Below are 12,560 nucleotides of genomic sequence, written 5' to 3'. Positions count from 1 at the left end.
AGGGCCTCTCAGGGCTTAAATTTACTCTAATTTGAAGCTTTATTTCTTTCAGAGTTGAAATTTAAAGACTTCAGATGTTAAAGGTGTAAGTGCAATAAAGGGGGTGTATCTGGGGTGTGAGCTGCCTTTGAAACATGCCCTTTTCTGTGCAAATTGCTGAGTTGCGTGTTTTAAAAATAAGTGTCTCCCTTGTTCTACCACATCTTGTGGGAGGCTTCCTGTGACATGGTGTTAGCAAGACACAAACACTGAACATCATTGCACTAGGACGAATATACAAGATGGTATAAAGGCAAACAGTGCTCTGAGTACCATTAAGGTTATGCTACAGAAAAAGCTGGGCCATGTGACATGAGGCTGTGCCATGTGGTGTCATGTCCTCATGTCTGTCTTCATATTCCACTGGTTTACATCCTCCAGATGTGGTTTGCAAGTGTTTGAGCCACTGCTCACTGTTGAGTTTACACTAGCAACAGCCAGGCCAGGGAGGGTGCTTGGCCCAGGTGTTTGTCATCATCCTACCCAGGTGGTGGAAACTTACTGCCTGGTACACAGCTGGTGGTGTTGGCTGCTTTGGGGGCTACAAGTCCCCTGAACCGGCTGTTCCTTATTCTCTTGCTCACACACCACCAAGTGCTGAACTGGTTTGGTGAGGAGGTGATAATTAGAAGTGTGTCCTTCCAGTTTCAAATACTGTCCTGCTTTGCCAGGTGCACAAAATTGGAAAATGCAAAATTGAGGCCATGAAATCGCATATGGATAGAGAAAGGATAATTTGTTGGATTCCTGGCTTGGTAGGGACTGACCCAGCTATATCTTAAGTGGAAAGAAACCACTGGCAGTTTAGAGGGAGAAAAAGGCTGGCAGTAACGTTTGGGAGCAATCAGTCATGTGTCAGTGCTGTGAATACTTGATCTGTCACTGGGAATGTGTGAAGTTGCATGTCAGAAGGCAGCTGGAAACGTCACATGTGATGTCTTGTCCCTTTCAGCAATGGATGGAGTGCCTTTTATGATTTCGGAGAAATTTGCCTGCGCTCCTGAAGGGGTGAGTTGCCTTTGTTTTTCTCCCAGTGTTTGAATTCCATCGTTTCATGGGGAGCAATCACAAAACATCAAGACAAATTACCTGCTTCTGGGGTAATACATACCCAGTGTGGGCCAAATACATACCCAGTGCTTGAGATGGGCTGAGGCTGCACGTCACAATAGCTGCCCGTTAGATGGGAAAGGCTTTTGCCAGATTGCTTCTAAAACTGAATTGTCCTGGGATTTCAAGGTTTATTACCATCAAAAATAGGAATGGCAATGGGACTCCCTGGTGCTGAAAGCATTTCTAATTTCTTAGCATAGATTGTAAAGAAAGCTGCAGAGGTGGAGTTCTCCTGCATTTACCTGCTGTGAGGATGGCATAGTGCCAGCAGCTTTACTGCTTCCTGTTGTCACTCCAGAAGTTCAGGGCAGTGGTAGTGGCACAGTGCACTCCAGTGCCATCAGCTGCCACCAGGGTCCTGCCTGGCTGGGGGCGAGCTGGAGAGGGCACTGGGTGGTGCTTGCTCCACAGCGGGCACTGCAGGGCCACGCCAGCGGAGCGTGCAGCAGCACGGGCAGGGCACGTCTGCTTCACCAAACAGAAACACTGCTACTCGTTCAGAATGACCTCTGGGTGCCACTGGACCAGTGCTTGTTAAGGTTGATGATCCAGAGCTCAAAGATTCAGCATCCCACTACTAGTTCCAGAATCCATCTGATCCTAAAGCAGCATCTTTTTAAAAATCAATTTACAGGAAGCTGTTAAGACAAACACTGGGCCATCAGCTGTGTCTGATTTTTCAGTAGTGCTCCAGCTTTTTGCTTTCTTCTTCCTGCTGACAGCAGTTTTTCACATCCCTTGCTTTCTGAGAGGGTTGTTTATGGGCCATTATTCCCAGAAATCCGAAGTCCCTGCTGTGAGGACAAATGCAGAGAGATTAGGTCGTGCTAATCCTCCCCGCGGATCCTTTAGACACCATTGCCACCATATGGTCAGTTTGGTCAGGGCTTCCTGCAGCTGGTGCTGCTCACACCTCGTGCTGCAGCCACGGAATTCCAGCTGGCGTTGGAGACTCGTCCTGCAGTGGGGAGGTGGCAGGTCTCCCTGAGCAGAGCAGCACCCAGGTGAGTGTCAGCTGGCGTGCTGAGGGAGAGCAGGGTTGAAGCTGGTAGCCCCAGCCCACAGTCTGCTGCTCCAGTCTCCTACTGGAATGAGGAACAGGATCGTGCCTGTGTTTACAGATGGTGCCTCTAAATCTCTAGTGATGGAGTGTTTGCTGACTTGAAACAGAACAAAACAACAAACAAACAAACACACACCCCCTCCCTGACCCTGAACTTGACATTTTTGTTTCTTTCTTGCCAGATGCAGCCGGTTGATCTCTTGGGTATCACAATCAAAACCCTTGCAGAAATCGAAAAGGAGGTAAGTAGCCAGCCAGGCACTGAGCAAATCATGAGGGCTGTGTTCACTTCTTTTTAAGAACCCTTCCCTTATGGAAAATACTTTTCTTGTCTCTCCCAAAGTCACAGAGGATGGATAAAGTCAAGCAGTAAGCCCAGGGTCAGGGATTCCCTCTATGATCTCTGATGAGTGAAGACACTTCAGGTGGTGAATTTAATGGCAAAGTGTGGGGCCTTGTGTTTATTTCCAGATGTCTGTCTTGGTTAGCCTTTCTTTCTCATGTATTAACAATACATGGTAGAGGCAGAACACTCTTAGGTGCCTCTTGCATGTCAGGGAAGCAAATAGACTTGACTCAGCGACGTCAGGTAAACATCTTTGTGAGCTTTTAGTTTGCTAATGCTGGGAAGTTGTTGCTGGGAGAGCTGGGCTGCACTTGAGTGGGAGTGAATGTTTGAGGAGCACAGGGAGGAGGCAGCCACCAAACCAAGGGTGGTTCTGAGGGAGCGTTCTGGCACATGCATGATGTGTGTGGCACGGTGCCAAGGAGCTGTCTGCTCTGCAAAGGGCACTTCATATCTGAAGTCTCAGACTAGGAAGAAACTTGTCTCAGCAGCCCATGCTTCTTCAGGCACCATTGGTCATAAAGGCCACCTCCTGTGCCATCTAGCTGGGTTCAAGGGAGAGAGTGAGAAGATGACATCGCAAAGCTGCCAGATTCCTCAAAGCTTCTCCACTTCTTTATTCCAGTTAAGACCAGTTGCCCAGATCCACCCTCTTCTGCCTGAAAGTTTCATCTGAGTACAAGAAGTTGGTCAGGCCCAGTTGCCAGGGCTTTTGCAGGCGCCCCGAGGGACCTGCAGTGGCTGCAGTAGTGGACCTGAAGGTGGTGCCTGACAGGGGCAGTGGCTGACAGATGCACCCACTGCCTCAGGCACTGCAGTCTGCCACGTGGCACACATGCCACCTCTCTGGGACTGCCTGTGTCTGTCAGGAGGGACCCTGGGAGCAGGGGATGCTCAGGGCTGGCAGCTCTTCCACGTGCCTGGCTGCTTTCCCACTCTTGCCCTAAGCTGGCCGGGGAGCAGATGGTCCCTTTGGCCAAAGGGGAATCCGCGTGGTGCTGAATTCACTTCTGCATCGTCTCTGTGTGCTGCCTGGTGTGGGACAGGTCTGGCAGCTTGGGGGCTGCCTGGAGGGGGCTGGGCTGCACAGCCCTGCTTGTGCCCTCGCAGGCCTGTGGAGTGGAGGGACACCAGCCCTGGAATCATTTGTGTGGGCCAGGGAGGAGAGGCCAAGCCCTGCCTGCTCCCACAGCTCCTGCTCTGTAGCAGGCTGTGTGCGTTCCAGCGTAATGAAAAGTATGATTATGCAGCCCATATTCCTTGATGAAGCATCTTGTCTGCACACAGAGAGCTACACATATAAATATTGTGAATTTCGGCATGGCTTTATTTCCCTTGCAAGCAATAGCACCATTACAGCAAATCTTCTGGATATCCAAAGCAGCCAGAACATTCTCCCTGGAGCAAGATGCCTTGCAAAAAATATTCCCAAAGAATTCCAAGAATTACTGTTCTCTGTCACCACATTTGCAGATGTATGCACCCATCCTCCAAGCTGCAGGCAGCTGAATTTCAGGACTCTACTCTGTCAGGAAAGTGATGGAAATAGGTGCAAATCCTGGACTGCACCTGAACTGCTCTCATTGCCCAGGATGGCACAACTGTGCCCGGGGATAGAGTGCACAGAGAGCTGGGCTATGGAGAGGTGGTGAAGTGCAGGTGTAAGCAGCACGTGCCATCACTTCATGGCTAATTTGGTGGATGTAGGACAGAGAGGAGAGTGTAGGACGGGCAGTGCTGCTGCCAGGTCTCCCAGCAGGGCTCTGGGGGTTTGTCCTTGCTACCCCTGCCTGTCCTGGGTGGGGTAGAGTCACTGAGCAGGCACCTGGGCAGGTGATAGCAAAGGTGGTGGCACTGTCACTGTTGACAGCTCTGTGGCAGATGCTGTGGCAGCGAGGGCAGTGGTCTGGCCACTGGCAGGGTGCACCCTGTCTTCATTTGCACTTGGTGTGGTGTAAAAAGTCTAGAGAGAGTCTAATTAGTAAAGGCAGCATCCAATATTCATCATTCCTTTTAAACTGATAAGGAAGGCAGTTCATTTAACCACTGAATTGCTACAAGTTTTCATGGGCTGCTTTTTGCAAATATATTTAATGAAGAAGTTGTAAATCTAGAAGAGCTTAAAATTTTAATTTTACACAGAAATATTTTTCCTTGTTTGCATGTTTGTAGTCAATTCTCCTGAGTGCAGTCACATGAAATGTTCTTTAAATGAACATATTTGCTAACTGGCATGATTTCAGATTTTAAAACATTGGTTCCAGCAATTAGGAGTTTCCTCAGTTCCCCAATGACTGGAGAGATTCGTCTTGATTATAATTGCTCTTAGCCACGCATATCTAATTTGTGTCTTTTTAAGTGTTAATTAGTAAACAGTTTGAGCTGACATCTTTATGCGTTTGGGTGTTGAAAAATGAGGCCTATTGCGTGCCAGCGGCTGCAGCATCGCGACAGGGAGGTGCAGCCCCAGGGAGTAAAGGCCTGGTACAGCCCGGGTACAACCCGGGTACAGCCCTGGTACAGCCTGGGTACATCCCTGGTACAGCCCTGGTACAGCCCGGGTACAACCCGGGTACAGCCCTGGTACAGCCTGGGTACAGCCCTGGTGCAGCCCTGGTACAGCCCTGGTACAGCCCCAGGGAGTAAAGGCCTGGTACAGCCCTGGTGCAGCCCTGGTGCAGCCCTGGTACAGCCTGGGTACAACCCGGGTACAGCCCTTGTACATCGCTGGTCCATTCCCGTTCCATCCCCAGTCCAGCCCGGTCCATCCCCGGTCCATCCCGGTCCATCCCGGTCCATCCCCGGTCCAGCCCGGCGTGCCCCATTCCCGCCCGGCCCGGCCCGGCACGAAGCCGCGGCGCCCCCTGGCGGCCGCTGTCCGCCTCGGCGGGGATCGCTCGCCGGGCCGGCGCTGTGAGCTCGGCCGGAGCGGGACTCCCGAAGCTCAGCATCGCCCCCGCGTCCTCCCGAGCCGGCACCAAAAGGAGGTCGGTGTTGGGTGGAAGTGGCACAGCCCTGGTACAGCTGGCACGGCCCCTGCACAGCTGGCACAGCCCTGGGCCAGGTACCGGCATGGTACCTGATGGTTGCCCCGACCTCGCTGGCAGCACAGCCTGTGTCCCAGTCCGGCTGCGAGGAGCGCACAGGGGGACGTGTTTGTGACGCTCCAAGAGCCACCAGTGTGACACTGGGAGATGCGTGGGAGGAGAGTCCGTGTGCGGGGCCGTCGCAGTGGGTGTGCCACGATCGTGGGCAGCTCCTACCTCGGTAGCCCCAGCGTATGGTGTTGCTTTCGCCACCCGCCCGCCACGGGAAAGCCACCGCTACCCCGGCCTCTCCTGGGGTGCCCTGGCAGCGGCCAGGGTGGCCGCGGGCCGGCGGGTGCGGCTCGCAGCGTGCCACGAGATGGCACTGCTAGAGTGCACTGCAGGCTGCGAGGGATGTCCCTCGGCTCTAGGGGCGTCCCTTGTCTGCAGCGACATCGTGCACAGGGGCACGGGGGTGTGCATATAGGGATTTTCACCCTCTTGCCAATTAAAAATGTTAATTCTGATGGTAGCGGCTTGAGTAAACTTGCCAGGGGGAATGTTTCTGACTAGCTGATTTATGGACAGGATGAGTGTGGTCACGTTTGTGTTAATGCGGGGTTTTGAGGGAGGGGGTGAGCCCTCCCTGGAGAGGTCACTGATGTGGGGTCAGGTGGTACCAGCAGGTTCACCTGGCATGGCCCTGCCTGGGCGCGGTTTCTCTCTCATTCTGCTTCTCACACCGTCCCAGCGCAGGCACGGGCGGTGCCGCGTGTGGGTCGGCGCTCAGGTGCCCTCTCTCTGCTTTGCCCACAGTACGACTACAGCTTCCGGACGGAGCAGAGCGCGGCGGCCCGCCTGCCGCCCAGCCCCACCCGCTGCCCGCCGCTGCCGCCGTCCTGAGGGGCCGCGGCCGGAGCGGTGTCCGTGCGCGCTACCGAGCGGGCCGCGGGACGCAGCGATGGAGCCACCCCGGCAGCCCTCCCGTGTCCGGCCCCCGCCGCCACCCTGCGCTGCACCGCCCCCGCGCACACCGCTCCGCCCTGGGCACCGCGGCCCTGCCCCTCGGCAGTGCCCCCTACCCCGCTGCTGCGACCCCTCTCCACGTGAGTACGGACTGAGGACTGGGAGCCTGAGGCAGCCCCTTGCTCATCCCCACCTGGTAACCCTGCTGCAGGACAGTCACAGAATGCAGAGCTGCAGCAAACCTCTGCAAACACGGCCGGGAGCCTGCAGAGCATGGAGAAATCCTATCCCTGAAAGGAGCAACGGAAGGCACGGCTGGGTACTGCCACACGGGCTGCCGTGGAGCTGCTGGGCTCTCGAGCCCTTGCAGCAGGAGGCTCCTGCGCCCCTCGGTCCAGCGCAGAACTCAGCTGCAGTGAGTGCCAACCCCTCTGCCGAGGTCTGGGCACAGAAGTTCCGCTGTGGCTGGGATCAGTCTCAGATCCACTGTGGTCACTGCGTTTGCTGTAGGCTGGGGGAGCCAGGGCCCCTGGCTCTCCCTGGGCACTGGCAGGGCAGGCAGGGTGCCCAAGGTGCACTGCAGCTCCTGAGATGAAGCACCTTCGCTTTGCACAGGGTGTCCACCTGTCCATACAGATCAAGGGCAACAAGCATCCTGTGTTTCTTCTGGGTGGATGCTGGCAGCAACACCCTGGCAGACCCTGGCTGTGGCCCACTGACCCTGGCCAAGCTGCCTATGGACCTGCTGACAACTGGGATGCCACCACCTGCCCGTCATTGAGACAGCTCTCTAACTGTTCCCCGCTAGCTGCTAGAACAAAAGAGATGTGCCTGTTTCCTGGGCATTCTTGGGGAAGCACTGAGCACTGACGTGGCACAGGATGAGAGTGGGATGCATTAAACCCTGACCTCTGCCTCCCTGTGATCGCTGACCGGGCTTGCTCCCAAGCCAAATGCATGTCTTGGAGAAGTCCGTTGCTGTAATAAGTTATTTACAAGTGCCCATCTGACTCTGTGCTGCTCTTTCAAGTCTCTGCTGTAGAACAAAGATACATCATGGCAGCAAAATGGCAATTTTGGAGTAAGAGTTAAAATGTACAACTTTTTGTATTGTAAAATACTGATTCCCTGACCCCACTGAAATGCAATTGCCATGGTAACGGTAACAGTGCTGTTGCTCTCAGCCTGGGTCATACATGTGCCCTGACCTATTTTGCACTCCCTTGGATTGATCTGGCATTTGCTAGTTGCACAGAGCAGTAACTAACAGCGGTTTTTGTACTTTCGGCTAATATTTTTTATTTGTGCATAAGTAAAATAATTCTTGTCCAAAGATTCATTTCTGGTTTTAAGGCACCACACTGTACTGCTGCAATAAGGAGCACAAAATACATTTGGGACAGACTGAGTCCAGATCTTTGCTTCAGCTTTTTCCGATCAGGTAAATAATTTTCTGGAGCTGTGTCTGCAGAGTGGCCATGTGGTTGGAGAGAGAGGCCAGTTTGGTTGCATGTACGTTGTTTTTGGACAAAAGAGTTAAAGCTGTGCACCAGCTCTGGAGCCCTTGGGTGACCCCCTGGAAATGCTCGTTTACTTGGAGCTTGCACCACCATTTTTAGTTGTTATTTATCCTGCAGTAAAGAAAAGCCAGACCTCACTGCCAGGCTTCACAAAGGCCAGATTGATGATGCCGACATCGACAAATGAACATACCATGGCAGCTTGGTCATTCGGCTCAGGTTCACTTCAAGTTCAAATCCACTCTATGCCGTAGTGCTGTGCCCATCTCATCCATCTTTTGTCTTTCTATTTTTCTGCTTGTAATTTGTTCTGTAGTTTTCTGTGACATCCGTTTATAGCTTCTCCTGTGGCTCAGTGGTCACGGCAGGTAGGCAGGAGCCATCTGCAGCAGTGCGTTCCTCATAGCTTTGGGATGAGAGCTGACCTTCCCTGTTCATGGTGGAGGAACGAGGGCTGCTGACTAGCACAGGGCACAGCACAGCCTGCAGAGCTCCAGGGGCAGTGCCTGCCCCTGGGAGATTGAGAGACAGCCACCTCTTCCCATGAGGGCAGGGTTGCCTGCACAGTGGATGGGGCGCTCAGCAAGGAGCAGGTTCTGAGAGCCACCGAGCCCCACGCTCAGTGCCACACTCCCTGGGTACGTCTGGAAAAGTGGGTGCAGAGCTTCAAGTCCCTTATGTAAGAGAAAATCAGTGCTTTAGTATTTATAATAACTGCTAGGTTTGCTCAGCCTTCTTGGAGATAACGAGCTCCGCTTGCTCTGCAGTGACCTACAGGAAACACTGGATACTTGAAACACTGTCAGGATACGTGGCTGGGACAGGCATCTACATCTTCAGGATATATTTGTATATTTACTTCTCCCTCTCTAACACTGGGCCAGCAAAGCTACTTCAGGACTCACCTGCAAAGAACCTTGAGAGATGAGTTTGCTCTCCGTGGTGTGGTCCTGCAGCACGGCGCTGCGGGGACAGCCTGTTTCAAATGCACAGACAGGACAGATGCAGTTCCTGTGGGGCAAACACAATGAAGGTGTTTTGAACAAAAAGCTGCACCTGCTGAGAGCCAGCTGAGCTCTCAGCCCTGCTAGCCGCAGGCTGAAAAACTAGGTGCTTCCAAAAGGGAGAGGGCTTGGAGCCAGTGCTTGGAAGCACAGCGAGACACTGTGCAGGGTGGTTGGCTGTGTCAACTTCTCAGCCCACTGATCAGAGGAAGCTTTTTTTATTGCACTGCTGAATTCCCGAGACCGGGGGTGTCAGGTCAGCATTTCCACTGCAAGGTTTTATTGGCTGCTCCATAACTTTTGTACTCAGGGCAGCTCATTGCAAGGCTGGTCCTTGCATCCTTACAGTGAGTCCTCCATGCTGGCACGTGCCATGGCCAGTACCAGCATCTCTGCATCTCCCTTCCTGTCCGAGAGGTGACTGTGGAAGAATTGGCCCAGGCAATAAATGTTCAGGGAGTCTGATGTGGATGTTGTCTGGCTGTGGAGAAGCCTTCTGGAGCATAAGGGGAGGGGAGGAGTCAGTGGAAAGCAACAGAAGTGAATTTGCAGAGCTTTACCAGATGTTCTTGGCTACCTTGCCTGAATTTGTAGAACAAAACTGGTCTCTAGGTAGTTTAATCTTGTGGCTGATGGAGAAGTTAGTTTGCCAAATTATTATGCATCTGCAACAGAGACAGAAAAGCGGCAGTGAGGGGTTTGCTTACTGTAAAATACGCCTTCTGATGTGAATTCCTAGTGACACGCTGCCTCCTGGATTCCTCACGGCAAGAAGCCGATCATGTGCCGAGGTGACTCGTGGCCACCCAGGCCAGGCTCTGCTGTCTGCTGTGTTGATCGTGGAAAGGCAAGAAGTTAGTCCAGAAAGTGATGTAGAGTGTGAACTTCGTGATAAAATTCAAGTGTGAATAGTTGTAACAGGTGTCTTCCCTTACGGGAGCACCTCGTATCTGTAGTTCCATAGGAGTAAACTGTGTCAGACTTTTCCTGTGACTGTCCCTGCGTGTCCCCACGGTTTGTTGGAGGTTTCCTGGGAGCCTCCTGTGCAGTGGGAGGTTGTTGGTAGTCTGTAGCATTGGGCTTGTTTGGTTTTGCACCCACCACTGCTCCCTCAGTGTCCTGAGCTCTCCAGACTGAGCCCACATGCTGCCTGGAGAATTCCTGTCCTGGGCACTGCACGTGCCAGGTAGGTGCTAGTGGCAAGGGCATGCCTCCGCGGGCCTTGGCACCTCCTCTTCTGTGGGGCCCTGGAATCTCCTGGCAGGAGGGAAAGCGGGATGGAGCTGGCCGGTGCCAGGCTGGCCGTCACCTCCCCGCTGCTCCCCGGGTGACTCTGGGTCTGTGTCCCCAGGTGTGCCACGGCCGCTCTCCCATGGCAGCCCCAGGAGCCCGGAGAGCTGCTCCTGCTCCTCCCAAAGGGCAGGCACGCCTCGCTACACCCAAATGATTACCTCAGCCTTGGAGCCTTGACCAACAGCAGGAACCCCTCCCAGCAGCAGGAATCCCCCAGCAGCCGGGCAGCCGGGCGTGCTGGTGTCAGCCAGCCCAGCCTTATCGCCTGGGCTGCGGTACAGGAGGGGAGAGGCTGCTCCTCTGCTCACAAACAAGCTCTGTGAGGTGCTGCTCGGGTCATTCACCACAGGGAAACCAAACACTTTGGATATTCTGGTCGTTTGTTGTGAAATTGTTTCCTAACAGCAACAGGTTTAAGTGTCATGATACAAATGGCAGAGAGAAACCTTTTATGCAGTTGCAAAGTGGTTTTCTAAGATGGTTGGGTTACTGAAAGTGATTTTACTGTGCATTAATCTTATGAATGTTACTATGTTTTATATTTATTTTAGATGACCCTCCTGTATTTTACAAAGGGAAGTTTCATTGTGTGATAACTCTGTCTGTATTCTTAATATAATTTGTTAAATGAAACTTGTTTTAATCAGATAATTCTGTGTGCTTCTGTGTTTTAATTTTCTGACTGAAACAGCGACCTGGATCAGAAGAGTGAAATACAGAGGTGGCAACACGATCCCCCATAGGGATCGTGCTCTTGTTTGTGGGCTTTTTTCCTTGGAAATTGGATATAAAAAGCCTTGGAAAACATGTCCAAAATGTCTTGCTCTACAGGTATTCTGCAAAGTCCAGACAAACTCAGATGTGTTTTAAGGGGCAGGATCGGGTGAAGCCTGGCAAGAGCAATCCTCAGCACAGCGATGGTGCTGGCAGCAGTGAGGGCAGTGCTGTCTCGGGCAGCACTTGCCACCTGGGCTCAGCCCGTGGCCACAGGCCTGGGCTGCAGTGGCCACACTGGCAGCAGTGCGGGCTGGTACCTCGTGGCCGGGGGCAGCAGGCCCTGAGGGAAATGGGCTGCTCAGCCAGGAGGAGGCTAACACTGCACCACACTGAAAATTGTTTTTCTTTGGGCTAAATTATTATTCTTCTGAACTTGACCCAAGCTAGTGGTGCACAATCTGACCTCTGGCATCTTCTCACCCCAGACAGTATTTCTGTCTCGCTTATTTTGAGTGCTCTTTGAATTAAGGGAGATTAATACCCAAGTTCCCGACATTCTCTTCAGGCATATGTTTTTATAACCTTTTGAAAGCAGTACCACTTGTTCCACAAAAAACTCAGAAGCAGCATCTTGTGGCTGCCGTGGGAGCTGTCACCAGCACCTGATTGAATGTCCTGGCTGGGGAGGAGGTGGTGTGGGGAGGACATAAACCAGAGTGGGCCCATCCCGTGCCAGCCCACGGCTTCCCAGGCAGCAGGCGGGCGTGGAGCTCCCAGAGCCAGGCCAGTGCTGCTGGGCTGCCAGCATCTCTTCACCTGCTGCCACTGGCTTGGGCTCAGTCCTGTGGCACAGCACACCCAGTGCCTGGGAATGCTTCCAGGCCTGGCCAGGAGAACCCGCATCCCCCCAGCACTGGGACTGGAGCTGGCTTACATCCATCATTCACAGAACTTGGTTTCTAAGGAAAATTTCTAATTTCTTTTGCTCTGCTTAGTGCTTTGAGACGTGGAAGCAGCAGTTTCTCTCTGGAGAGGTGTCTTGGGCCATTCCTGCCCCAAGGAAATCCTCCCAGTGCCTGAGGGGAGCAGCAGGCGCTGGGGCTGGGGGCGGCTGGCACAGTCCCCGTGTCATCAGAGGGTTTTTTCGGCTTTGTGAGCCGGTGGCTATGCTGGTGTTTTGTTTTCTTTTCTCCTCTCCCTCCTACAGCTTTAAAAATTAACTTGCCTGGGGAGTTTCTCAAAATCCTTTCCTTTCTCTGGAATGATGGATAAGCCATGTAACTGATTGTCATGGCCCTAGGGAGGATAAACATCTTCTGCAGTTTAAAATAAAACCTCCTCGCTCCTTGGTTAATAAGTGTTGAAAGAAGCACAAACAGAGCTAACACAGGATTTCCATGACTAACAAGATGACCACATCAGTGAATGTTGTTTGGGGTTAAAAATGACTCAGCTTTTGCTTCCCATGGGTAA

At 52.9% G+C, this 12,560-nt stretch overlaps 1 protein-coding gene across 9 annotated transcripts in view; it reads left to right on the top strand.

The window, feature by feature from the left end:
- MVB12B (multivesicular body subunit 12B) overlaps positions 1 to 11,021 on the top strand; it is a 58,779-nt gene extending 47,758 nt beyond the window's left edge. For 8 of the 9 annotated variants that reach the window (XM_053996118.1, XM_053996122.1, XM_053996113.1 and 5 more), the window contains 3 exons: positions 992 to 1,047; positions 2,398 to 2,457; positions 6,404 to 11,021. In XM_053996118.1, the coding sequence (XP_053852093.1) occupies positions 992 to 1,047; positions 2,398 to 2,457; positions 6,404 to 6,490 (203 nt within the window). In that variant the 3' untranslated portion in view covers positions 6,491 to 11,021. Of the gene's footprint in view, positions 1 to 991; positions 1,048 to 2,397; positions 2,458 to 3,186; positions 3,670 to 6,403 lie in introns of those variants that run through there. The other variant, XM_053996114.1, reaches the window with a different exon arrangement.
- The last annotated feature ends 1,539 nt before the right edge of the window (positions 11,022 to 12,560 follow it).

Source organism: Vidua macroura, chromosome 21 (genome assembly GCF_024509145.1).
Source record: "Vidua macroura isolate BioBank_ID:100142 chromosome 21, ASM2450914v1, whole genome shotgun sequence".
NCBI lineage: Eukaryota > Metazoa > Chordata > Aves > Passeriformes > Viduidae > Vidua > Vidua macroura.
Note: the sequence above shows the minus strand (reverse complement) of the source record. Positions and strands in the feature narration are given on the sequence as shown.